At 58.3% G+C, this 25255-nt stretch overlaps 3 protein-coding genes across 3 annotated transcripts in view; all 3 read right to left on the reverse strand.

The window, feature by feature from the left end:
- Nucleotides 1–2656, reverse strand: part of LOC117647412 — a 37032-nt gene extending 34376 nt beyond the window's left edge. The window contains exon 1 of the mRNA XM_034389140.1: nucleotides 2274–2656. Coding sequence (XP_034245031.1) covers nucleotides 2274–2292 — 19 coding nt within the window. The 5' untranslated portion in view covers nucleotides 2293–2656. The remainder of the gene's footprint in view (nucleotides 1–2273) is intronic.
- A 5649-nt stretch (nucleotides 2657–8305) lies between these two features.
- LOC117647092 (AMMECR1-like protein) lies at nucleotides 8306–11031 on the reverse strand. The gene is made up of 4 exons (XM_034388607.1): nucleotides 10525–11031; nucleotides 9823–9933; nucleotides 9001–9206; nucleotides 8306–8548 (listed from the first exon to the last, which is right to left on the reverse strand). Exons 1-4 carry the CDS (start codon nucleotides 10776–10778, stop codon nucleotides 8373–8375), a joined length of 747 nt encoding a protein of 248 aa, XP_034244498.1. The 5' UTR covers nucleotides 10779–11031; the 3' UTR covers nucleotides 8306–8372.
- A 1253-nt stretch (nucleotides 11032–12284) lies between these two features.
- The window catches only part of LOC117647413 (lachesin-like), a 35052-nt gene continuing 22081 nt past the window's right edge, over nucleotides 12285–25255 (reverse strand). The window contains exons 3-11 of the mRNA XM_034389141.1: nucleotides 20990–21114; nucleotides 19366–19551; nucleotides 17915–18110; nucleotides 17610–17741; nucleotides 14989–15108; nucleotides 13949–14149; nucleotides 13270–13607; nucleotides 12475–12496; nucleotides 12285–12298 (exon numbers count right to left, since the gene is read on the reverse strand). Of these exons, the coding sequence (XP_034245032.1) occupies nucleotides 12285–12298; nucleotides 12475–12496; nucleotides 13270–13607; nucleotides 13949–14149; nucleotides 14989–15108; nucleotides 17610–17741; nucleotides 17915–18110; nucleotides 19366–19551; nucleotides 20990–21114 (1334 nt within the window). The remainder of the gene's footprint in view (nucleotides 12299–12474; nucleotides 12497–13269; nucleotides 13608–13948; nucleotides 14150–14988; nucleotides 15109–17609; nucleotides 17742–17914; nucleotides 18111–19365; nucleotides 19552–20989; nucleotides 21115–25255) is intronic.

Consider the following 25255-nt stretch of genomic DNA (forward strand, 5'->3'; position numbering starts at 1 on the left):
GGCGCTGCTGGCCTACTTCTCCAGCCGCCTTCCGCCTTCCACTGCGATTGCCTGCAGTCCGGCCTGCCACTCGGCCTTCAAAGGACTCGTCCCGCCCCGCCTCCACCGGTCTTCTGACCCACTGCTAGAGCCGCCAGGGCCGCCAGGGCCGCGGTCGAAAGGCCAACCAAGGCAAACGTGGCTGTTGCCTCCCCCGCGCCACGCACGGCCACGCGCCCTATCAAATATTGAGGCTGTAGACTGATTCGGAGAGTCGTTTGCGTCGCTCTGTCTCTCTCGCACTCAAGGGCGCTCCGTACGGGAGTGAGAGAGACAGAGCGACTCTCGGAATGAGTGCTTGGCGGGAAAGCCCCGCGGCGGGCCTGCCAACACAAAGGACCCACACGCCACGCGACGCCGCGACGCCACGCATCCGCTATCGGAAAAGTGAGGGGTATTCGGCGGCCTCGGCGGGGACGGCCAAGGCTGCCAAGGCCAAGGTGGAGACTGTCTCTCTCGCACCCATACGGGAGGACCCGTGAGTGCGAGAGAGACAGAGCGACTCTCGGAATCAGTCTGAACTGAAGGGCCGCGGTATCGACGGAGCAGCTGACGCGGCTAATCTTGGCGCGGGTAAGGCAGGGCAGGGCCGGGCAGGGCCCCGCAGAGCCCCGCAGGGCACGCCAGCCTGGTCGACTTATTATTAATGTGACTGGCATGGGCCACGCCCCGCCCCGCCCCGCGCCGCGCCGATCTATCGCGCCGCCTGCCGTTACATCGTTACGGCGACTCGGTTTGCAAAACGGTAATGTCTCCGACAATGAATCAAACGCCTGCATGCACTTGGCCGACCGTCAGGCCCACTGTACAGTCACGCGAGACAGCGGCGGTCCGGCTGGGGGAGGTGGGGGAAGGGTGGCGGTGAAGCCGAAACCGTGGTCTTGCTCTTTCTAACCGTCTCTCTGTCGCTCTCTTCGTCTCACACGCGAAGGCGGACATAGTAATTCGCACGGAATGAAACCAGGGAAAGGCGGGTGGTAAGTGTGTGACGGGAATCTAGAGCGAGGCGAGGCGAACTCCCTCGGAGTGCTGAGAAAGACAACAGGGCACGGAGCACGGAGCGCGGAGCACCCCCTGAGGTCGTATCCATATCGGAAAGAGCACTCCATGCGGCCTTCGCAGCCTTCCGGGCCCCGCGGCGGCGCGGCACAGCGAGTACTGCATAGAAAGCACCCTCCCCGCGCGTGGCTCGCGAAAGCGGCGAAAGCCTCGAAGAAAGCCCGATCGGCCGATCGGTACGCTTCCGGCGCTTTCGTCGCGCTGCGGACCGATTCCGAGGGTCGTTCTCGTCGCTCTGTCTCTCTCGCACCAACACGGCACGCCCCATGAGTGCGAGGGAGACGGAGCGACGAGAACGACTGGGGGCGTTCAGGGCGTCCTGGGCGTGCTGCAGCACGTGGCCGTCGTGTCAACGTCCGCCTCACCAAGTGTCATTGTGAGGCGAAGGGGCGGGCTGCTCCCACACTGCCGCCAAGCGCCTCGCCGCGCCCCGCGGCCTTCAAGCCAGGCGGCCGTCAGAGGCCGTCAGATGCAGTTAGTTCGGTGTCCAGCCGACAGGTGGCGTGGCAGGGCCGGCAGGGTGGCTGTACCTGATGCAACGGGCGGGAAATAGCGGCAGGGCTCATCTCAGTGCAGCGGGCTGGCTCGCTGTCACACAGTGTGCTGTGCTGCAGGCTGATGCCGAGAGTCGTTTTCGTCGCGCTGTCTTTCTCACGCTCGCGGAGCGAGCCATGTAGGTGCGAGAGAGACTGTGAGTGTGGTAGCGGCCTGGCGGCCAGCACGCGCTGGCCCTGCATTCCCGGGGCAGGCCGGGCAGGGCGACACGGCGGCCCGGATGGGAATTGGACATTCCGGTCGACCGGCTGGCTGGGCTGGCATGCGGACGCGGTCCCCGATGCACCAGGGCGCCCAGGGCGGTTATGACGGCAGAGGGGGAATTGACATTTATTGCCGCGAGCACTCCCCCACCCCCACTCCCGCCAAAGGGGGCGGGGCGGCCCGGGGGCGGGCTGGGGGCGGCGAGTCTAACCTCACTCTGAGACCACCCCCAGGCCGCCCAGGCGACACAACCCCGCGCACATAACCTCACTCTCCGCGGCGGGGAGCTGGACGTGGCCGTCGTCGCCGTCCTCCGTCCGCGGCCCTGGTGACAGGCGGCCGCCGACGGCGGTCCCGCCGCGTTGACGGCCAGGTGCCGTTCGGAGGCCGCGGGGCGCAGGCCGACATAACCTCACCTTGTTTCCGGACGTGCATGGCCCAGAAGTCGTCCGGGACGTCCGCGTCCGCGTTGGGCTCCAGGGTGGCGGCTGGTGGCACCTTGGCGCCCTCCTTGGCCTCCACGACGCGACGGTCGGGCTCCTCCAACTCGGTGGCGCGCTCAGGCACGCATCGGCCGCGCACCGAGTACCGCGGAGTGCCGCGGAGGGGATCACGACGATGTCAAACTGGCTTGCTCGCCGCGCCAACCCCCGCGGACATATGTTCGGACCGTGTCGAAGCCCCGCTCTGCCGGACCACGGCCCGTCCGCCCCCACGGCCCTGCTCGGCGAACGCAGGGACGCGTGCCTGGATCAGGGCCTCCACCGCCTCCGTGCGCGCAGCAGCGCAGCACGACCCGCGTCCCGTGTCGCCGAAGCGCGAAGCGTGTGCCTCCGTGCTGCGCGCCGTGCCACGACCGTTCGCGTACTAGTACTATATACAGGGCAGGGCGGCCCGTCGCCCACCGTCGCCGCGCCGCCGCCTCCCTCTCCCTCCCTGCCTGCCGCGTCCCGCCGTCCCGTCCCGTCCCGCCGCCCTACGCTCCCCCATCCCTTCCTCTCTACGGCTGGGCTGCCCGCTGCCGCTAGGCTGCCGCTGCCGAGGAGGGTGAGGGCGCGGAGCTGCGGAGCCCACGCCGCGCTGCCACGCTACGCGTAGGGAAGGGAGTAGCGACGCCAGCCGCCTGGCCTCCCCGCCAGCAGCGTCGCGACGCCACGCCGCCGTGCCGCGCGGCGCGCGCTGCGACCAGGACGCCGAGTAGACTCGGTGGTCCGCACCGCGCGCACCGCGCCAGCAGACTCCTTCCCAGAGACGTTCCCATCCCATCGCTCTGTCTCCCTCCCGCCAATAGGGCGTCCCGTCACGGCGTGACAGAGACGCAGACGAAAACGACTCTCGGAATGAGTCTGCAGCGTAGGGCCGTCACCGTTCGCGTCAGCGCCCCGGCCGCCCCGCCGCCCCGGGCGCGGAACGTGACGGTGTGACGTCAATGTGGTGGCAATGGCCCCCTTTCCTTTCCCTGCCCCTGGCCTGGCGCCCCTGGACGTCGGCATGACTATCAGTCCGCCTGGCCAACGCCAAAGTGGAGGCGACGTGGACACGTCAACGCCGGGTCCATCCCCTCCGCTCCGATCTGCAACCCTCGATCTCGCCTTTTTCGCGCTGTGTCGACGGGCTGGGACACTGCATCATGATTCTGGACAGAGTTCGCGTCGCGCTCTCTTCCTTGCACCCCTACGGGCCGCCCCATGGACACAAGAGAGACACATCGACAAAAACACGGAGCCGCCATTGGCCGTTCGGACAGGACAGGCAGACCTGTGATAGATGCCCCGCTCCGGCGCGCATCTGCAGAGCACAGGGGGTGGGGGTGGGGGTGGGGGAGGGGGTTGCCGCAGCTCCCGCTGCACCAGCTGTCGCGACGGAGGCCGGAGCGCCGCGCCGCCCCCGGCCCGCCCCCGCGCCGCCCCCAGGCGTCCTTGCCCTCGATGTCCTGTCCACTCCATGCTCCCCCAGCCTTGCCCAGCCTCCGACGGCGGCCTCGACCTAGACTGGCAACCTGTCAGCCCCACAGGCCGTTGCGGCAGGGCGATGCAGTGGCCAGGCAGTGGCAGTGGAGTGGAGTGCAGGGCGGGCTGCAGGTCTGGCTAGTCTGGCCGGGTGGGGGTGGACGACTAGGACGACGCATGCACTGCGGGGCAGCCTTGAGTCCGGTCGCATAATGCATTTTTGGGTGGCGGTATTCGAACCCGGGCCAGTCACGTGAGCGTGGCATCGGTCCCTGGCCCAGGCCAGAGGCCCAGGCCCTGAGCAGCGCGCGCTGCGCCGGCCGAAAGGGAATGCCACCGGTGTCCGTCCCGTGCGTCTGTCTCTCTCGCACCCAGTCAGAACGCCCCACGGGTGCGAGAGAGACAGAACATCGACAGCCTTGGCGGTTCGACGGACCGGGTCGCAATGGCGGCTCGTAAAAATTGGCGTCTGCTTACGGAAGGCTTTGGTTATGGTAGGTCACGTGAGTCTGCCAGGCGCGGGGTCGCGGGGGAGGGGGAGGCGTTGTCGGGACCCTTGGCTGCATTGACCGGGCTGGCCTAGGGCCGCGAAGTGAAACCTATAAATAAGCTGGATCGGCGGGCCACGGCTCGGCAGGGCTCGGCACGGCAATCTGAGGTGCCGCTACACGCCACGCCACGCCACGCCCGGTCCACTAGGTGCCCCGTTGTCACCTGGTGTGGGCACGTGTTACGACCGTTGGCGCCCATTCCCACCGTCCGACTTATGACGACTTGCCGATCATGTGCCGCACGACGTGCTGCAAGACGTGTACCATGAGCTGCATGCACCTCCGCGGATTGGTTTGAATAAACACAGCAAAAAGTTACAAAAAAAAAACACACATTTATTTTCATTTAAACCATGTTAAAAGGTCACCCATAATGGTAACGTAATAGCACAAAAAAAAAATCATTTAAGTGAAAAAAAAATTAGTCAGTACACTACAATTTTCTTTGGATGATATATAAGTAAAGGAAAGGTTACAAATGTCAAGGAAGTAGAGAGAAAGCTGTACGTCACCTCATATCAAACAACAGCTGAATCAAATTACAATACAAAATGCAACAGCTGTTGTTGATTGGTGATAAGTACAAAACATCCTCATTATCACAACACTTTCAATACAAAGTTATCTTCATGACACAACATGAAAATATTAACACTTGGATGGAAAAAAATCTGAGAATACTCTATTTGAGTGATGAAATATGAATATTAAATTCAATATATATGTTTAAAAATATATTCACTTCCATAACAAAGAAATCACCTTGTCAGCAAATGGACAAATTTAAGATCAATTTAAGATCAAAAGTGAGCTGAACCAAAATGAAACTGTTCAACCATCACAAACACACTACAGTACTTTGTTTCCCACTGAAAAAAAATTTCTATCAGAATCAGAATTCCACAAAAATATAGGAGTGACAATTATTTTGAAAGATAAAATGTTTTCTAGGCAGAATTGACAGCAAAATTTTTTCAAACTGTAAAGTAGTTTGTTTTACTGCTACCATAGCAGCATACGTTTATATAGGTGAAGCCTACATACACTGATAATGGAGAAATAGATTATAGATGCTACACAGGCTTACTCAGAACATTTGAATCTTATCTACTCTATTGATTAAAATGAACACTCAAATGTGTGATGAATGTAAGTGGTAAGGTTTGACCAAAAGTACAAATTGAACAATTCCAAAGCTACACAAAGTACAAAAAAAAAAAAAAAAAAAAAAAAATCTGAGCGTTGATTTTTTTTTTGTTTAGAAATTGCCAATGTTCTTAAGTACGCATAAAGGCAGCTTTGAAAGAAGAAACTAGGGGAGAATACGGATGGTGGATATTGAGCACTGTCCCACAAGGCCTGACACTGCAGGTGAGCAATCCCAAAACAGGATGAAAAAGTGTAGGCCAGTCAGTCAACCTAGACCTGCGGGACAGCAGAGTCATAATTTTGAAGTGAATGACTTAAGATGGAGAAAGTTCCTTTTTTCAGCCTAGCAAACTAGAAATGAAATGAAGAGTAAACTGGTCAATCAACATAGTGTAAAGGCCTTGGTCTTGTTCTCCACTGGTTATGGCAGTTATTGGAATACAACACGTGATAAGTACTATTTACCTAAAACAACACAGGAAAAAGAAAGATCAACAACAATGAAACGGTCTTGCACCACAAGTAGCCTCATCACAAAGTTATGTTCATGATAGTCCACTTGGAGTCTAAGAACTTTTAGCGCGTCATCTGAGGAGAGTCTTGAGAAAATGGCAGTGAATGGACACAAATTATCCATTAAATAATCACATTACTTCTGTAGCTTCACAGAAAATCCTGAAGTCCATTTAACAAAACATGTCATTTGTTTGCCATAGCACTTAACTCCACAGGAGTCATTAAAGGACTTTGTAAAAAAATGACACTATGTATCAAAATAAATTGGGTAGAAAGGTCAGAGTTGGTACTTATAGAAATGTTCGGAACAACCTTCACGAGTTCAATCCTTTGAAAGAATGCAATAGGGTTGGAGTAGAACTGTTTACACACAGATAGTTATCATCAATTTTTAAACGTATGAATTAAAGACATTAAGATATTAAAAAAGCACCAAAAACTGAACCGAACTCCCCAATTTCTCCAAAATGCTAGTCCTAGAAAATTCACAAAAGTACAAAATGAGAACTTCAATTATTTGCAAAGATAACGGTCCAAGCACATCAGTATCAGCATGAGCTAGCATTGTCTCTTACACAACTAAATTATCTCTCTAGAGCTGAAATGGGAAATGATGTGCCAGCCAACACAAATTCTGAGAAGGCTAGCCAAGTTGCTACCAGGGAAAAAAAAAGTTGTTTAAAAGTGACCATGAAAAGAAAGATAAGGCAAATATAGCTGAAAAATAGGGTCATCCTTGCCCACTTGTGAAGGAAAGCACTCTTTGGTTCGCAATTTTGTGAATTGAAGATCGAAGTAGATTCAGCACAGCAATCACAGAAAATGAGACAAGCTACGTACAATAATATCCCCATATTGTCAGAACCTCTGCCAAAAAGGAAGTCCTTCTTGAAAGGGGTGAATTAAGACTCTCAGAAGCATACAATGTGGATATTAAACATTCAAAAAAAAAAAAAAAAAGGTTTAGCCAAAAATCTTACAATCTATAGCATCATTGATGCAGTTTTTAAAATGTTACAAGTATAAAATAGATTGAACCTATCTTACCAAAAAAAATCTAATGTAACCAAATTGAAAAGAAAACCTTTTGCCGCCCAATTAAGAAAACAGAAATCAAAGCCTTCCAGAAAACAAAACAAAACTAAAAAACGGGTAAGTCATTTTCAAACTCAGCATAGTTGAATATAAAAGCACTTCATGTGAATAAGTATACAGTAATAAATGACAATGAAGTTTAAGAAATGAGGCGTGGTAAAATAATTCAGCCATCTATGAATCACACACCAGTACAACTAAATGTACGGCAGGATAGTTACCAATCAATGGTTGTCGGTATCACGGGCTTGAGCATAATTTTAATTGTCTGGCCGCTCCTACAGAGTAAAGTCTCAAGATATCTCGAGCAACAATGCCCAGAGAGAAAAAAAATAGGACGAGTGACATTTCTCAATAGATTAGAGACAAGGGCAGTGTGGATTCCATTGAATCTGTAGACCCAAACAAATAGTGAATAAATTCAGCGTGTATTTATTACTTTGAACAACTCAACTTTTGACTTGCAGCTGAGATCAGAACACCCACCAACCGATAAAAGATTTTGGATTTCGGAATCAAGACAAGAGGGAGATTGAGGGAAACTTCAGCGTCATGACATGGCAGACTCATGTTTTGTACAAGGACCGATTAACGCCGCCGTCTTCGTCTTCGCCCTCCACGGCTCAAGGGGAAAGTGATACTGGACAAGAAAAGTTCTTAGTCGGCACCGAACCCAAACGCCACCGAAGCGAGTCCCCTGGACGAGGTCTGAGGGCCCCTAAAAGTGGAGCAGGTGGTCCCTGCTGGCCGAGTTGGAGGTCGAGAAGGATGTCGAGGCGGAGGTGGAGGTCGACGGCGCCGGGGCCGCGAAGGTCGAGAAGGTGTGGGGGCCTGGCCGGGCGTCCCAGGAACCGCGGGGCGCGCGCACCGTCTCGTCGGCGTCCTGGTGGAGGCGGCCGCGGTGCCGCGCCGCCGGCCTCGGTAGCGTCGCCACGAACGTTGTGATCCTGGTGGAGTGGCAGTCTGGCGGGCGGCGGCGCGCTGTCAAGGCGCCAGCCTCGGCGTGCAGGCCGTGGAGGCCGTGCAGCAGGTGCAGCCGGGACAGGCGCTCGTCCACGTAGTCCAGGTGCGACGTGCACGACGTGCACGACGTGTACACGGGCGGCGGGGGCGGCATGTAGGGGGGCGGAAGGTACGGCGGCGGCCTCGTCCGCAATGTCGTCGACGCGTACGGCGGCGGCGGCGGCAGGAAGGCGGGCGGCGCGGGCGGCGTGTACGGCGGCGGGGTGACGGGGGCGGGCCCCCGGGGCAGACGCTAGCAGCGCTGGTTCTGCAGGCACCGCCAGTGCGTCAGGTACTCCGGGTACGACACCGACACCTTCTCGCTCTGGTAGCGCACCAGCTTGATGCCCCGCCGCGTCTCGGGCGTCACGGCGCCCTTGAAGCCGCCCTTGCGGAGCAAGGAGTCGATCGTCTGGATGCGGTCCCACCCTGCAACACGGAGGAAGAGTCAGCATTCACCTCCCCCACCCACTCATCTGACTTTGGGAACGAAAGGGTTTTCTGGGGTTTGCCACAGTCTCTGGCGAGAGTGTGCTACTGTCCGGACCGCGTCCCATATTGATCCGCGTGCCGTGTCTGGTCCGCCAGGTCCGCCAGAGATGCTAGCAAGCAGCCCCGCCTCGCGGCCATGCGCCGCGTCGCCGCCAGGGCCTAAGTGACAGTCCGAATGACAGCGGGGCGGCCAGCAGCGCGAGAAAGGTCGGGGGAAGGGGGAGGGGGGGAAGGTGTCAGCTACCCGCACCGAATAAACGGGCGCACACCGTCCAAAGTAATTAATTAATCCCAAGTCATCTCAGGCCCTCAACCTCCCATGCCCCCCTCACAAAAAAAAAAAAAGACTCGAAGGTCTGGTATTTGAACCCGCGTCCGTTGGCGCTCACCTTGCTCGGGCGCCACTTCAGGCAGGTAGGTGGCCGAGCGCTTGCCGCCCTTCTCGTTGTGGAACTCGATGCGGATGCCGTGCACGCCCACCTCCCAGTCCAGGTAGTCCTGCGCGTCCTCGAAGTGCCGCAGGATGGACACGGCGACGCGCAGCCGCGGCAGCTCCTCGCGCGTGATGGGGCTGAAGCGGGAGTCCCGCATGGCGCTGCAAAGGGCGATCCAGTCTCAGCAGACGCGCACCGACAGTCGCTCTCGTCGCTCCGTCTCTCTCGCACCCACAAGGGACGCCCCAGAGAGACAGAGCGACGAAAGCGACTCTCGGAATGAGTCTGCAGCTAAGGGACGAGCTAAGGCCGAGAGGCTCGAGGTCATCAACCGCAGACCATTGATTGCCATTGCTGATCGTCATGTCATTTGATGATCGTCAAGGATTGCGGATCATCAAGGTCAGCTCGGCATCAAGAATCGCCTATCATCAAGAAGAGAGCACATCGTCAAGAATCATTTTACTTTAGTCGAAAATTTTTTTTGTTTGGTTTGCTTGATTATGCTGTTTAAATGCCACAATCCACAATGAATGAGTTTCTAAAAACAACATTACAGCCTGTATTTTCCAATTTATAAGAAGGCACTTACTGTTTGCAGTAGAGCTTGGCAAAATTGTTTGCTTTCAGCAAAAAAAAATATATGTAAAGCAAACTACTAGATTTCCGTTTCACAAGCAGCAACTACAGAATGTTTAATTATATTCTGGCTGACTGTTAAATAGCTATGTTTTGTTACGACTTAGGAATTGTGCTTTGATAGTGAAACGAACATACCTTGTGACAGCATATTCTCGAAGTCCGCAGTGCAGATTCATGGCTGAGAATGTTCCAATGCAACCACGCAACCGTCGGTCTTTTCCAATTTCCCATGTGACGAAGAGTGGGCTGCAAGGAGCAAGAGCATACAAGAGTTAAAAATTCAATTTGCATTGAAGTCTAAAATAGACCACTTTGATTCTTCAGCAACAGTGCGAAAAATGAAAACAAAGGAACGGTGATGAGTGGGCAAATGTGAGCCAGACAAAGAATCAGAGACATTGCAAGAAATCAATAAATGGCAATGACTGTGGTTTTAAAAAGTACCACCTCACGTTACAATACACGAAACCCAAAAAAAGATCAATCAAAAGTATGCGTAAGGTCACTTTGCAAGAGACACCAAACACAAAGAAACCAAAACAACAAAGGAGCACCGTCCTCATTCGATAGTAAACCGTGACAGGAGAACTTTTCGAAAACAATTTCTACTAGCTAGTCACGAGAAACTGAAATAGTACCATGATCGGTACACGGGAATGGACAACAAGACGCCAAATGTTGGTAAATATGGTATCCGTCCGAAACTTGAAGAGGTTAGGTTCCTCTGCGGAGACGGGACCAATGACCTACATAACCAATACGTCCACTCGAAAAACCGCCAAATCGGGGGCGGAGGGGCATCGGAATGGTCCCCGCGCACGCACAAACCACACTCACTAGGGGTCGTTGCTGAACTTGGGGTTCTGCGGCGCCTCCAGGCTGTGCAGGTGATTGTACAGCACGTCGAAGCAGAAGAACCCCATCTCCGGCTGGGCCACCATCCCATTCTTGATGCCGTTCAGGACGTTCTGCATGGCGTGGTCGCCGTGCTCGCCCTCGGCCGTGCCGTTGGTGCCGTTGGTGCCGTTGCAGGCCACGCTCGACGAGTTGTTGAGCTTCTGTTTCTTGGCGCCGCAGCAGCCCGAAGCCATGGCCACTCTGGTTCTGGTCTCTGGTTCACGTCCCTGCGCTCCTCCGCGCCCCCCAGCTGTCCGACCAAAGCCAGGCCCGTCCTTCCTCCTCGATGCCGAGCCCCGTCCAGACGGTCAGGCCCCGCAGCCCCGCCAACGGGTTGCCTAGATGACGGGCAAAACCACTGCAACCAGCCGTCCGTCGTCCGTCCACCCCTGCGTCCCTGCCACCCTCTGTCTCTGTCGTTTCGTCTGACGTCCTGGCGGCTGTCGGCGTGACGTCACTTGTTTGGCTTTCGGCCAATGGCGGCTGGCCTGGGCCGCCCCACCACCTCCGCCGCATCAGCTGATTCGAGTCCCGGGGTGGGGGCGGCCAGCCAGCGCGGGCGATGGGTTGCCTACCTTTCTGGCGCTACCCCCCGCCTGTCCGTCTGTCTGTCCTCGACGCAGCGCGCCTGTGTGAATGTGAGAGGAGAGGAGAGTGAAACACGAACTCGTTCTGGTTGATAGTTTATTTCGCTTCGCTAGAATGCTGTCTCGTCGTCCGTGCACAACTCGCGCGCACGCCGAAACAGACCGGACATCGAGGGATATGTTCGCTAAGGGATATGATACAGGGACAGTGGATATGCTTGGCTAGAACAAGAGGTCGATATGTGGACGTCGCTATCTATGGCACATCAGCAGCAGCAGCTTGGAGACAGACTCCGCCGTCTCTACTCCACGCGCCAGCCCCCGGCCCCGCCAGCCCGCGGCGCTACCCCTCGCAGTCAGCGCGGGGTAGCTTCGCCTGCCGGCAGAGGAGGGAAGGACACTGGCAGTGGTGGAGGGGGGGGGGAGTCAAGCAGAAAAATGGATGGACTCAAGCGTTCGGGGCGCAAACCGTGGACGCGGCAGCGCGGCCCGCCCCGGCTAGTTTGCGTCTCTCTCGCACTCACGGGGCACCCCGTCGGAGCGCGAGAGAGACAGAGCGAGGAAGCTCTGGCGGCGCGTGGGGAATGACCGCAAGGCGAAGCAAGGCGAGGCTGGTGCACGCAAACAGATGGGCCGCAGTGTTTTACTGACACCCTTCAAGTCCAGCCAGGCCCTGCTCCGCCACGCTCCGCCACGCTCCGCCGACCTGGGGCATTCCAGGGCCTCGCCTCAACGCTACCCGCCGAGAAACGCCAGCGAGTCGGTGCGCATCCAAATCCAAATTTGAATTGAAAATCGAAATAAAATTGAAAATCGAAATCAAATCGATTCGGGAAGTCCCATGCAGACGCGCTCTAGCAACCGGGATCGACGACTACGGCCTTGTGGTTTTGTTTATCGCGGTGAGTGTAATATTCGGAATTTCGTCAGTGAATAATCAGAAACGAAAGGAACTGAAACAAAAATGCACAGCTCAGCAATAATTATACACATTAAATAACACTACTGTACTGTATCCCGAAACGTTACCATAATGTATGTACACACATATTTTTTTTTAAATCGAATGTTATAACAGTCTCAACGAATTGTTTCCTACCTATTTCTCCTTGCTCATCCCAAAACAACTGACAAACATAAAGATACGTATTATTGTCATAAAAGTTTCCCGGCCCAGAAGCGACCTGTTCCCTGCAGCTTGTGATATGTGCGGCTCCGGGCCGGGAGTAACTTGAACCCCTCTCCGTTGCCAAAACGACAAGCAAAACACTTACACCTAGAAACGTCTTTTTAAAGCACTCACGAGCATTCATGGCGTCGTGAACCTGCACGAATTAAATCTGTATTAAAGATTAACAGTCAACAAACTTCGCGACACTACTACACGGATGAGGAAGCAATTTTTCTTTTTAAATGCCGATTTCTACCTTAAAACTTACGTGGTCTACCTGATCTCCAGAATCCCGGATGGTTTGTCCCAATTGACGAGTATTGCTTTCCGAAATAAAGCTATGTGCAGCGCTCGGTAAAATTGACTAATTATTTGCCGTCCTTATCTCTATGTAGCCAACAACAACAACAACATCATTCCCGCCATTCAAAAACAATAGTTTCCTAAAGTCTGGCCGCATCGAATCTCCATCACGACTGCGCTGGATGGGGGGCCCTCCCGCGAGACTACATTATGACACATTGTAACAAAAACAACACACACACGTTTACGTTTTGAGCACGGCATTTGACAGTCCGGGGCGTTCCAATTGCAGCCACTCTATGGCATGCTTCTCCAGCTTTTATCGCTGCCTCGAAAGGGGAACAGGAACTGCGACGGTAAATCTTATTGTCACTCTCACTGCGTTTCGGGAAACGGCGCGCGTTCCGAAACAACAACGTCCACGCCGATGACAGTTTGTGGTTACTTTCCGACCGGCAGCGAGCGGGCGAATCTGGCGTCCCCTCCGAGGGCCTTCGAGGCCTTCGGCCAGCCGCGCGGCCCGGACCACGTCGTTCCGGAGCCTTCCCCGGGGGCGCGGTGGACGTCGCCGCCGTCCTGGCGGAGTCCTCAGCGCCGACCCGCGAGGACGCCGACGAGGCCCGCGGCCAGCAGGGCGGCGCCAGGCGTCTGGCGGTCCGTGGAGCCCGGGATGTCGTTCCAGCGGTCGCGGCGCCGCGGCGGCGACTTGGTGGACGCGTCCCAGTGCGGCGCCGTGGCCGTGGCCGTGCTGTCGCCCAGCTGCTCCGTGGACGAGGCCGCCCCCTCCTGCTCCTGCGGCTGCTTCTTGCGGCCCTGCTTGGCCAGCGTGTCCTTGCTGTGCGCGGGGGTCTTGTTGTTGGCGTTGGTGCTCTTGTTCCGGTTGCGGTGCTTGCCCGGGTCGTGGGAGTGCCTCGGCGGCGTGGTCGAGGTCGTGGTGCTGGGGGACACCGGCAGGTGCAGCTCTGGAACACCAAGACTTTTTATAGTGGACGAACCGCGACGACGAGGTCGACGCTCGGCCTCGCCACTGAGCCAAGGGGGCAATCATGGAGCAGTCGGGCACGCGGCACCAGACCGTGTGGCCGGGGATCCCCATCGGGATGGATCGACTGGCGCTAAATCGTCTGAGTTGATTATTGGCGAGCGAGTTAGGCCCGGCCAAGCCCCGTCTCGGGTTTCTGACGAGCGGTGAGGTCAGATCCCCTACTCCTAGCCGACGTTCGACTGAATTTCCGGGTCGGGGCGCGAAACTGGTGCACTCACACACTCGCACTCCCCATCTCACGCACACAGCCGTACGCACCTTGCAGGCGGATGTTCCCCTCGGACTTGCCCAGGACGTTGACGGAGGAGCAGACGTAGCCGCCGAAGTCGCGCTTGGCCAGGCCGCGGATGGTGAGGTTCATGAGCACGGCGTAGTCCGACAGCTGGATCTCCTGCATGATGTACTTGTCGCCCTGGACCAGCTTGTCCATCTCGTGGGCGCCGCCCGCCGCCATGGTGGCTGCGGCAGAGAGGCAGACAGGCACGGCAGGTCAGGGCAAGGCGCGCTCAAAGCAGCATTATAATAAAATGACGCCGGGCAGGGCGCGGCGCGGCTCGTGTGGGGGACCACTTTCGCCACCAAAAGCCTGAAAGTGCCAACCGAGGTGTATGTGAACCACCGCCCGCCGCCACACCCGCGGCGGGGGAGGGGAGGGGGGGGCACACCCGCGCCCATTAACGGCGTGGGCGGGCACCCCTCCCCCTCCCCTCCCCCCAACCGGGGCGGGTGAATTACGACTGCGCGTTTACGTCAGATTATAGAATGCCTGAGATTCCCTTCCCGGGGCGGAAGGCCGGGCCGGGCCCAGGCGGCCCAGACCGCCGGCTCTATAAAAGATGTGCGAAGTCCCCCCTATTCTGCCTCGGCGTCTCGCTCGGCGTACGGCGGGACGCGGCGACGCGGCGGAGTGTAGGGCGCGGAGGGCCCCTTCGTCACTCTGTCTCTCTCGCACTCTCGGGGCGTCCCGTATGGGTGCGAGAGAGACGGAAGGGGGAAGACGACTCGGAATCGGTCTATCCGCCCCGGCAGAGCCCCTGCGAGGCATCGGCTCGCACTCACACACACTCACGCGCACACACACACACACACACACACACACGCATACACACGCATATGAGACCGCGCACACACTGACAACGCGACACGGCGAATATAGTGTCGCTACACGCCGCGAACATTCGGCCGCCCTTGAAGAGGCCTACTATTACCACGTCCTGGTACTAAGCGAGTCCCACGAAGTCAAAATAACACGACCAAAAAGGGTGTTGGAGAGGCAGGTCAACTTAAGGTGAGCTTACCGCTCTCCCGCCACCACGTGTTCATGGCCTTCGGGGAGGCCTCCACGTAGCACTGGATGATGACGTCACTGTAGGCCGGGGCCGCCACCAGTTGGTTGGACACCTTGATGAGCGGCTCGACTGCAACAGACAGGCAAACGTTCAGAGATGTTGCCATGAATGGGATCTATATCACCACTCCTGATTCAAGAAAAAAAAATCAAAAAATTAACAACATCAGCAAACAAATAAATTTTACAAAATTTCAAATGTTGCACAAAGATTTGTCAGCTAGTATTAGAGTATGCGACGGCTGAATATCAACGCGTCAGCTCACAAGTCGGTTTTCGGAAACACATTTTTCAGCCTTCTCGCCATGCGACTGGCCGACGGGGTGCGGCCCCAGCCCCGTCGGGGTGCGAGAGAGACAGAGAGCGATGCTGGGACGCGGTCTGCAGGGCCGCAGGATTGCCCACCCGGTTGCCACCGGGAGCGCAGGGAGCGCGGCCGCCCGAAGGACCGTCGCTCTGTCTCTCTCGCGCGCTCGCGGGGGCTGATGGGGGCGCGCCGTGAGTGCGAGGGAGACAGAGCGACGAAGCGGGCCTTCGGAATCAGACGGCGGCAGGGAGCGCAGCTCGGCGCAGCCCGCTCGGTTCCCGCTCAATTTGCGCAGTGCCATTACTTGCAGGCAGAGCCAGCAGGCCGAGTCCGAGAGCCGTCCTCGTCGCTCTGTCTCTCTCGCACCTGCACGGCGCGCCCCATGAGTGCGAGAGAGACAGAGCGATAAAAACGACTCTCAGTCGCCACAGAGCAGCCCGCCCAGGCCTCGGCTGCAGAGCCCGCCGCGAGACTAGCCGAGGGTGGGCGAGGCTAGTCGGCACACCGTGTGCATGTGTGTGTGTTTACGTTTGTGTTGGTCTGTGTGTAAGGGGGTGGGGGCGCCGCCGGTTAGGTTTTCCACTAAAGCAGTGACACTTGTCAGAGTGCGCGCGGGGGGTGAACTTTGGTCGACGCGGTCGAGAGGGGGAGTTGCAACGCTGCCGAGAGAGAGAGAGAGAGAGAGGGAGAGAGAGAGAGGAGAGAGAGAGAGAGAGAGAGAGAGAGAGAGAGAGAGAGAGAGAGAGAGAGAGAGAGGGGCGGGACACACCTGTTATGGCAGACCGCTGCTAGCCCTGCTAGCTGTGCAACATGTTCCTCTCCGCCTCTCAGCTTTCACAGACAGATGATTTAATGAACTGTGTTTCCCTCCCTCCTGCATTCGATCAAGTGCCGCTGCCTCACGCACACAGACACACACAGACTCACACAGACACAGCCGTGGCCCGTGAGTGAGCCTGTTTGTCACCGCCCCTCGCGCGTCCGGGGGATGTAGCTTGTCCACTATTGCTGCTGCCAGCGGGCAGCCAATATTGAGACTTAAACACACACACACACACACAGCCACAGTCAGAGGCAAGGCAGAGGGACCTAACCTTTCCACGCGTCGGCGGCAATCCTGTCTGCAAGTCTGCCCTGATGCCCTTCTGGAGCACGGCTTGACAGGAGTCAGCCCGCCCCGCCCCGCCCGCCTGGACGCCAAGGCTGGCGGAGTCCGAGTCGACGGGGACGTCGAGGCCTTAGCGTGGCCTTAGCCTCGGCCATTTCGACATCTCCAAACAACAAGGCCAACAACAAGAAAAGAAACTCGTGACCTGGCCCCTGGCTGCCCCTGGCTGCCCCTGGCGCCGGGCCGTGCGGCCAAGCTCGTCGAGGCCCCCGTCGAGGCCAAGCCCGGCATCACCTTGATGGGCGCGGCCGGGCCGGTGTGTCCGATCTGAAGGGACCTAAAAGGACCGGGAGGGAGGAGCAGGATTTGCGGGATTTGGACTTACAGGGCCGGGATGGAACGGGGATGAAACAGGAAAAGGGGTGAAACCTCGGCGCCGTCCTGCGGGACGTCCTGGACGTCCTGGACGTCGTGGACGTCGCCTGACATTCCACTCCCCGGCTGGCTTGGCCCCGACGCCCACGCACAAAAAATAATAAATAAAACTGGCACAGGAATGACAGGAATAAACAACAAGTTTTGTTACATTCAAAAAGTGGTGATGTTATTTTCCCTAACAGAACGACAACTTGGCGATGATGAAGCCACTGCCCTACAGGCCGTGCCTTTGGCTGCCGTAGGCCTCGCAGGCATGCCGCGCCGTGGCGAGCCGCGCCGTCACAGCCGGTCACAGCCAATGGCACAGCCCATGGCACAGCCGCACAAAAAGGTTTGATTCAGGACGGCAGCCCTTTTGAAGCTGCAGCCGCGATGCCTCGCGACAATTGACCGGATGAGCTGGCTGGAGTCTGCCGCTGGAGTCCGCCGCTGAAGCCACTGCAGCGCGGACAATGCGGCCAGGGTTTTTAGCCGCTCGGACTTTTAATCTGTATTGCAGAAATTCCGTCCAACGACGTGGGAATGCGAGCACTGCAGCGCGGGGCGGTCTCTGCGGGAAGGGTGCTACGCAGGGCTACGCAGGGCTACGCAGGGCGACGCAAGGCTGCGTAGTCTCAGGACCGGCACACAGTGGGCCAGAAGACCGGTGGAGGGTCTTCTGGCCCACTGTGCCACAGCCGGCGAACCAATCGAGAGAGTGAAAGTACTCGGTACTCACAGTGGACCTGCACCTGGTACCGCTTGCTGACCGCGGGCGGCACCCCGTTCGTGGCGATGCACAGGTAGGTGCCCATGTCCTGCCTCATGACGCCGGAGAGCGCCAGCACCGGCCCCGCCACCGACCGCACGGCTGCCAACATTTAAAAAAATAAAATAACAGAGACGCACGAGGCACTTTGACCGTGTAACAAATGGCGGTGGCATCACGGGCCTATGTGTATGTATCGCTCCATCGCGCGGCCCAGCCAATTTAGCTACATTTTTTTCTTTTTTTTTTGCTGCCTGCAAAGAAATGTTGCCCACCCTGCTTCTCGCGGCCGCCGTCGTGCCTGAAGACGATGTTGGCGGTGTCCTCGCGGCGCCAGCTGACGGTGGGCTCGGGGACGCCGACGGCCGTGCAGCGCAGCATGACGCTACCGCCCTCGCGCGCCACGCCGCTCGTCTCGGAGGAGTCGTTGCTCAGGATGTCCGGCGGCACCACCACGGACAGCGACCCCATCTGCAACCACAGAACCTTGAGGGACTACACTGGACTCGAACCGCGCGTGTGACCCCACCAATGGATTCCTCGTGCGGAGAGCAATCCATTGGTGGGGTCACGCGTCCCGTTTGGGTCCCATTTAGCGACTCTGGAGCTCAAAACGCGTTTCGAGTTTTGGCCGGCTCCGCCGGTCCTCTGGCCCACTGTGCTGCCCCCGCCACTGCCAATAGCTTATTGGCCGCGCCGCCACCTCGCCACCTCGACATCCGAATGGGGAATGGAGGTGCGCCCTCCAGCCCTGCGGCCTTTTGGCCTTCCGGATCCCTCCGCACGTGCCATGTGGCCCCACGGCCCCGCGGCCCCGCGGCTCAAGAGGGACTGATTGGGCTTTTCTTCCCTTGGCCCGGCTCGGCTCGGCTCGGCTCGAAGGGCGCCGGATCGCGGAGGCACGAGAAAGAGCGAGGAAGGGGATTTGAGAGGTCTAATACCGTAAGCAAAGTCCGGCGGCGGGGCGGAGCGGACCGAGGCGGGGGAGGCGACAGACTGACTCCGAGTTGGTCTTTCTCTCTCCCTCTCAGTGGGGCCCACTGACTGCCCCGGCCTCGGCGGCCCCACTCTGGAAATATGGAAAAGATTGGCGCCAAATTTGAACGCCAGGGGATTAAAAAGTTACGACGCTGCCGGCTGAAAGCAAGCAGCCGACGCGGGGCGCTGCAGCACTGCAAGGGGTCCAGGCAACGTGCGGAGGGAGAGCCTGGAACGCTACCCGCATCTCAACACGCCTGTGTGCTTCAAGACAGCTGCTAAAAAGACGGAGGTAAAATTAAGACCCAGCTGCGGTCGAAGGCCTTGCTGACTCCGGGTGACTGCGTCCAATCTAGCCGAGCCGTGATGAGAGGCGTCTCTCAACGTACCGGCACTCCTGAGGCCCTTACTCTTTCTTGACCCGCCTTTTGGAACGCCTTGGCCTCATTTAGTTTGGGGGCACCGGACCTCGCAAAGTTGGTCAAAATGTGGCCGATTCTTCCGCCTGCGCGGTTTGCCGATTTTCCTGCGCGGGTCGATTTTCCGCTGCATCCCACTGCCCCTCGTGCAGGCCGTTAGCGACAAGGCCGGGGTGGCACCGCCGCAATGCTAGCCGACTGGGGGACCACCTTAAGCCCGGGCGAATTAAAACCAAATCCCGCCTCGGGTCGCTGTGGTCAAGCTATGTGCATTTCTGCCCGCCTGTCTGCCCGCCTGTCTGCCCGCCTGTCTGCCCGTCCTTCCTTACCTGGGACCGCATCGGCTCCGTGTTGATCTGGCACATGTAGGTGCCGTTGTCCGAGGGCTGCACGTTGTTGACGTGGAGACGCCACGTGTTGTGGCCGTTGTGTGTGACGGACAGCCGCTGGTTGTGCGCCACCAGGTGGGTGTGGATGGCCAGGATGGCCTTCGTGTCCGACTTGATCCACGCCACCTAAAGCAAAAACCAATTTTGCAAGAAAATGTTTCGACAAATTTTGTTGTTGCCTCGGAAGGTAGATGCGAATTCCATCTGTTTCTCTATCGGAGGAAACAAAGAGGATGAAGTGGTGAGCTCGAGAGATCCCTCTTTCTGGACCCCAGCTGCATCCTACCCCACGCACTATATCAATCAACTCTATACAGCAAAAGTTGTTTCCCCCTCGCGTCTCGCGCGCTCTGGAAGAGAAACGAAAATCTTGTTTGAGGCCGAGAAGACACCGAATCAGCGAGTATTGAAAGCAGCGCAGCGGCGAAATCCGAGCCGCAGGGCCGCAGGCTTCTTGCGGCCTCCCCACTGGCCGAGAGCCCCGCCGAGGATGACCTTCCCACTTTCTGATTGGTTGGCCGAGGCCGAGGCACGTACCACCACACTGTCGCCAGTGCTGCTACAGAGGAGGGAGCCACTGCGTGGCTTTCCGATAGAAGTACAAAAAAATAGTTGCCCATTTTTCAGTTGGAACAGTGGAGTCCTTGGGCCTCCTTCCTGGTTTGAACAACGGAAGCACCGCGAAAACAAGACCTTAAACCTCGTGTGCCTCTCAGCGGCCCGGGGGCCCGTTTAATGCCAAAGGCAGACAAAGCAACATGCTCGAGCCGCGAGCACACTCGTTCACGTCTAGTCCCCTCTGGTTACTCTGACGTTAAGGGACTGAGCCGCTGGGAGCCGCCACTGTAAGTCCCCCGCCTCCTCCCGCAACGCTCCGCCACGCCGCCAGCCAAGATTCTTTCACATGAGTGGGGTCGGGGAGGGGAGGGGGACGGAGCTCCCCGGCGAGCGAAGCGGCCGGGGCGGCGCAGCGCGTCTGGTGGTGCATCGAGTCGCTATCCCTCTGCGGCAGCTAATTGCCAGAAAGTCTTACTGCCAAGTGGCAGACTCCAGCGTGGCTCCGACAAGACGTGGCGGCGGCTCACGCTCTCGAGCTGGAGGACGCGAAGCCCCTCGCGAGGCTCGACCGCGGCGGCGGCGCTCCGGTAAGCTCCTCCCTGTCCTCAGCGCAGCGAAACGGCATTGTTCATTGTTCGCAGGGAAGTTGCAAATTTGCACAAGGGTTCTATTTTTCCGTGGCGAATCCGTTGAGCCGGCGAGCCGCTCAGCGGCCTGACCTCCCGACCGACCTGTTGTAGTTCGCAGCGCAAGGGGCGGCCGGTGCTGCAGCGCGCCGTACCGTGCCTGGCCGTGCTTGGGGTGGGCATTATCAAACAAACAGAGAGCAGCACGGTCGCCCTCCCTGCGGCCCTCCGCCACACAAGTTAGTTTTCTGAACCATTTAACAAGAAGGGCCGGCTTGGACTAATGATTTAATTTAACTCATTCTCCCCAGTAATCTCTGAGCAAGACGCCTGCTCGCTCGCTCCCTCCCTCCCGGCGCCGTCGCGCTCCAGTGCCTCACCCTGTACGGCCCGAGCTGGTCCACGATGCATGTGAACTGGACGTCCCGGCCCTGCGACGCCGTCATGTTCTCCAGCGCGGCCAGGAACTGCGGCTCCGGCTCGTTGGGCTGAAGCTGCACCTGACCTGCCGACAGAGAAGAACAAGGTTCGGAAAATGGAAAGAAAACATGCGCGATGCTTCTCCCGCGTCGATGTTGGCGTCCTCCGCGGGAAAGGGCCCTAAAACCGGGGTAGGTACACTTTTACACGGCGCGCTCGGCGAGATCTTGGCGGGGAGATGGAGTTTCCGGTTTGGCGGTGGCGGCGGCGGAGGTCCACCCGCGTCTCCCCAGAAAAGGGGAAGGGGTAGACTTTGACGACATTCCTACACTACAAACATAAAATGCTAGGGCGTTGCTTGGCCCACATGACTGCCAACCGTTTTGGAGGGAATTTTTCGTAGTCCTCATCGTCCTTCGACTTATCGTACTGCTTCGGGGGACATCGCTTTGCCCCCGGTACCTGTCGGTCGGCGCGCCGGTTCGTCACGTTGCTGAGAGGTTTATTTCGTCGGACAGTACCTATCACTGCATGGCGCTGCACGGCATGCCGTGGCGGGGAATTGGAATATAGAGGCGTCCGCTCGGCAGGCTCGTCACGTCCCGGCTCGGCTGGCGGCTGCTGGCGGCCCGGCTGGCGGCCCGCCTGGCGGCCAGCGCGCCCCTTTTGACTCGCGTGCCTCCACGCGGCGCGGCGGCCGGGCAGGGCGTTCACGCGCCGGCTTCCTGCCCGCCTTCTCGACCGCCTTCGCGGCGGCGGCTTCAAACACCGAAAGACGGCGCGGCGAAACCGAAAAACCGAAGCGATCGTGCGCCCTGATTGAATCACTCGGGGGGTTTGCGTGTTGTTGCCGTGTTCTGCTTCGGAAGCTGTCATTCGGCGTGTTTTATGGGATCAGAATCATAAAATATAAATCATGCTCCTCACGGTTCGGGAATCAGGCTCCACCGCGCCTCCCCCTCCTCCCCCTCCCCCTCCCCGTCCGTCGGCCGCGCTGCCTTTCCATTTCACGCCTGCTCTCCTAACCAATCCCTCCCCCTCCCCTTCCTACACCGTCTCCGTTTCACTCACTGTCGCCCGGTGACGCCCCAGTAGAGCCGAGAGGAATTCTTCTTCGACAAGCAGACTGGCAAAACATGTCGGGGGAGTGCGCTCGCTCGGCGGCGCGGCGGCGGCGCAGCCACCTGGCAGTGTAGCCGCGTTCCTTTGCACTTTCGGCCAATGTCCCGAAGCCGGCTGCATTTCCCTCGCGTGGTAATGCCTGCGTTTTCGGACGCTACCCCACCCACCGCCGGGCTGCCTCCGGAAAGCAGCTCACCGCCCCGCGGCCTTTTATCAGCACGCGCTAAAGCGAGAGAGAAACGAACAGTACAGTCGCGCACTCTGTCACCGCCTTCTCGATACGACCCTTTTAACGTACCTCCTGCAAAAATATCCCCGCGCTTTGTCCGCTCCTCTCCACTCTTTCGTTTTTAAAAGCCCCCTTCCCTCCCCCGCCAGGCCGCCAGGCCGCCACACATTGTTCCCTGGATGCGATTTTGCCCCGCGGCTCGGCTCGGCTCGGCTCGGCACGGCTCGGCTCGGCACGGCTCGGCTCCGCTCGGCGGTCCCCGACTGAATGAGGCACAAAAGGGCGGCGCTCTCGGACGCGTTCCCGGCGTCCTCGTCGCGCTCGCGGTGGCTGCCGGTGGCGGTGCAGGGCGTTGGCATGTACGCGGTGTCGCGAGCAGCACTCCCAGCCACTTTCGCGGCCGCCTTTTTTGGGCGTTCGGAAAGCACGTCAAGTAGTGCGTGAAGCCGCGCGCGCCGCGTCCCCCGGGACTCACTAAGCGCCACGCGGCGCCACACTGTGTTAAACGCGTGAAGAGGGACAGCAGCGCGGTGGTGAAAACGCAACTTTTGGTATCGGTCTGCTGTCGTCTGTCCGTCAGCTCGCCCAAGAGCAGACAACGTCGCGGCGCCGCCCTGGCAGGGCTGGCAGCACGCTGGCAGCACGCTGGCAGGCAGGCAGCCCGTATTGAATTGCACGCCTTTTCAAGCCAGCCACAGTAGACGCGGTCCAGGGCCGGGCCTGGCCAGGGCAGCCCGGGGCGGAGCCCAGAGCCGAGCCGCACCCGCCAAGCCCAGCGCAACAATGCCTTCTAAAATAATAACTGCCGCCCGTCAAAAGTCGCCAATTACGGACGCGGACTCGAAAAAAAGTTTTAAAAATTCCCAAACAAGCAACAGGCAGGTTAAACTTTAGAATACGAGCGGAAATAGTTAATCGCAAATCCAGCCTGGCTTGGTACGTGCAAGATGCTGACTTGCTGGATTCGTGTCCGTCGAGCAAATACGCCCACTGCAGCACAAAAGCGGAAAAGGGTGTCCAGTTTCAAGCCGAAAGTCCGCGAAAGCCGGACCACAAAGGAGTGAGATCGCCTTACTGCCAGAGAGAGAGAGAGAGAGAGAGAGAGAGAGAGAGAGAGAGAGAGAGAGAGAGAGAGAGAGAGACAAAGAGTCGAGCAGTGGAATCATCGAGATTGCTGTTCTTCCCACCTCATGAGCCGCTACTCACGACCGCCCCGGGCGTGCCCCTTCCCCCCCCCCCCCCCCCCCTTTCCTCTGGATGCGCCTCCCTTCCACTTGATTAGCTATATCTCGGCCTCGCAGCCTCCGCAGCCACCAGTTGCTTTAACTAACCGTACGGCCGCATACGGGGAACGACGGCCACCGCGACGCTATGCGGCGGCACCGCGGCACCGCACACGGGGTACATTTTGCGGCACGGGCACGCCTGTACCTGTCAGTCTGCCTGTCTGTCTGTCTGTCTGTCTGTCTGTCTGTCTGTCTGTCTGTCTGCCTGTCTGTCTGTCTGCCTGTCTGTCTGTCTGTCTGTCTGTCTGTCTGTCTGTCTGCCTGTCTGTCTGTCTGCCTGTCTGTCTGTCTGTCTGTCTGTCTGTCTGTCTGTCTGCCTGTCTGTCTGTCTGTCTGCCTGTCTGTCTGCCTGTCTGTCTGTCTGTCTGTCTGTCTGCCTGTCTGTCTGCCTGTCTGTCTGTCTGCCCATCTGTGTGTCGCCCGGCGTGTGTTATTGGACGTCCCGTGACTACTTGATCGCAAGTCGCGCGGGCTCGCCGTCCCCCTCGCGGACAGGGGCCCACCGCTGTCATAGATAAGGCTTCTGACACGAGTGTGTGTGTGTGTGTGTGTGTGTGTGTTGTGTGTGTGTGTGTGTGTGTGTGTGTGTGTTTGTGGAGAGACAGGCGCTGGCCGCGCGCCTGTGAAGTCGAGGATAGGCCAGCCCGCAACACAGGCGTGTTCCCGCGCTGCCTACCGCGCACGGCGCTCCGGTCGACGCACCAGGACGGGACCTCGACGAACCTCGACGCGGCGGTCGTCCCGGTCGACCCGGTTGGCCGTGATGGTGGCCTTGAGGGCCGTGTGGCCGTGTGGCCGCGGGCGTGGCGCGCGGTGCCCCATCGCTGCGCGTGGCCCATCCATTCAGCCCTAAGCCTCTGTGCAGTGCGCCGCTATCCTTAAGCACCGCACACCCCCACCGCCAAAGCCAACACTGCAAAAAAATAGAAGACTCGCGCACACAAAAAGGGAAAGGAGCAGGACGAAAAAATGGGGGTGATACCGCGGCTGGATTTGAACCTCGGCCCTTCCACTTGCCAGCGACTGGCGCAGCCGAGGCGCGGCCGAGGGGCAGCCTGTTGGCAGGCTGTTGGGCAGGTCTGTATCGGACACGCCTCTCTCTCTCTCTCTCTCTCTCTCTCTCTCTCCTCTCTCTCTCTCTCTCTCTCTCCCTCTCTCTCCCTCTCTCGTTCCTCTATCCCTCGGAGCCCCAAGACGGCGTCTCGCTCGCCTCTTCCGCGAAACAAAATCTCAATTAACCCGACAGCCCGCAGCCGACGCCCGGTACTTGGGGAGCCCTTTTTATGGGCCCTTCCCCCGTTCGCCTCTGGCTGGGGCCCTGGAGCGCCCTGGAGCCTGGGGCCCTGGAGCCTGGGGCCCTGGAGCCTGGGGGTGGGGGACCCGCAACAACTGCGGCACAGGAATTTGACTACAGCGGAGCAAATTCGGACTGCGAAATACCACCTGCTGCGGCAATTTAAATTGTATGTCCTTCTTTCACTTCGGGGGATGGAGGTCCGCTCAGCACACACAAACAAACACAGCGGCAGACAGAGGCGCCGGGGTCGACACTGCCGGCGAGCTGTTTTCCGCTGGAGTCTCCAGTGCGG

This window comes from Thrips palmi, unplaced genomic scaffold (genome assembly GCF_012932325.1).
Source record: "Thrips palmi isolate BJ-2018 unplaced genomic scaffold, TpBJ-2018v1 HiC_scaffold_2, whole genome shotgun sequence".
NCBI classification, from domain to species: Eukaryota; Metazoa; Arthropoda; class Insecta; order Thysanoptera; family Thripidae; genus Thrips; species Thrips palmi.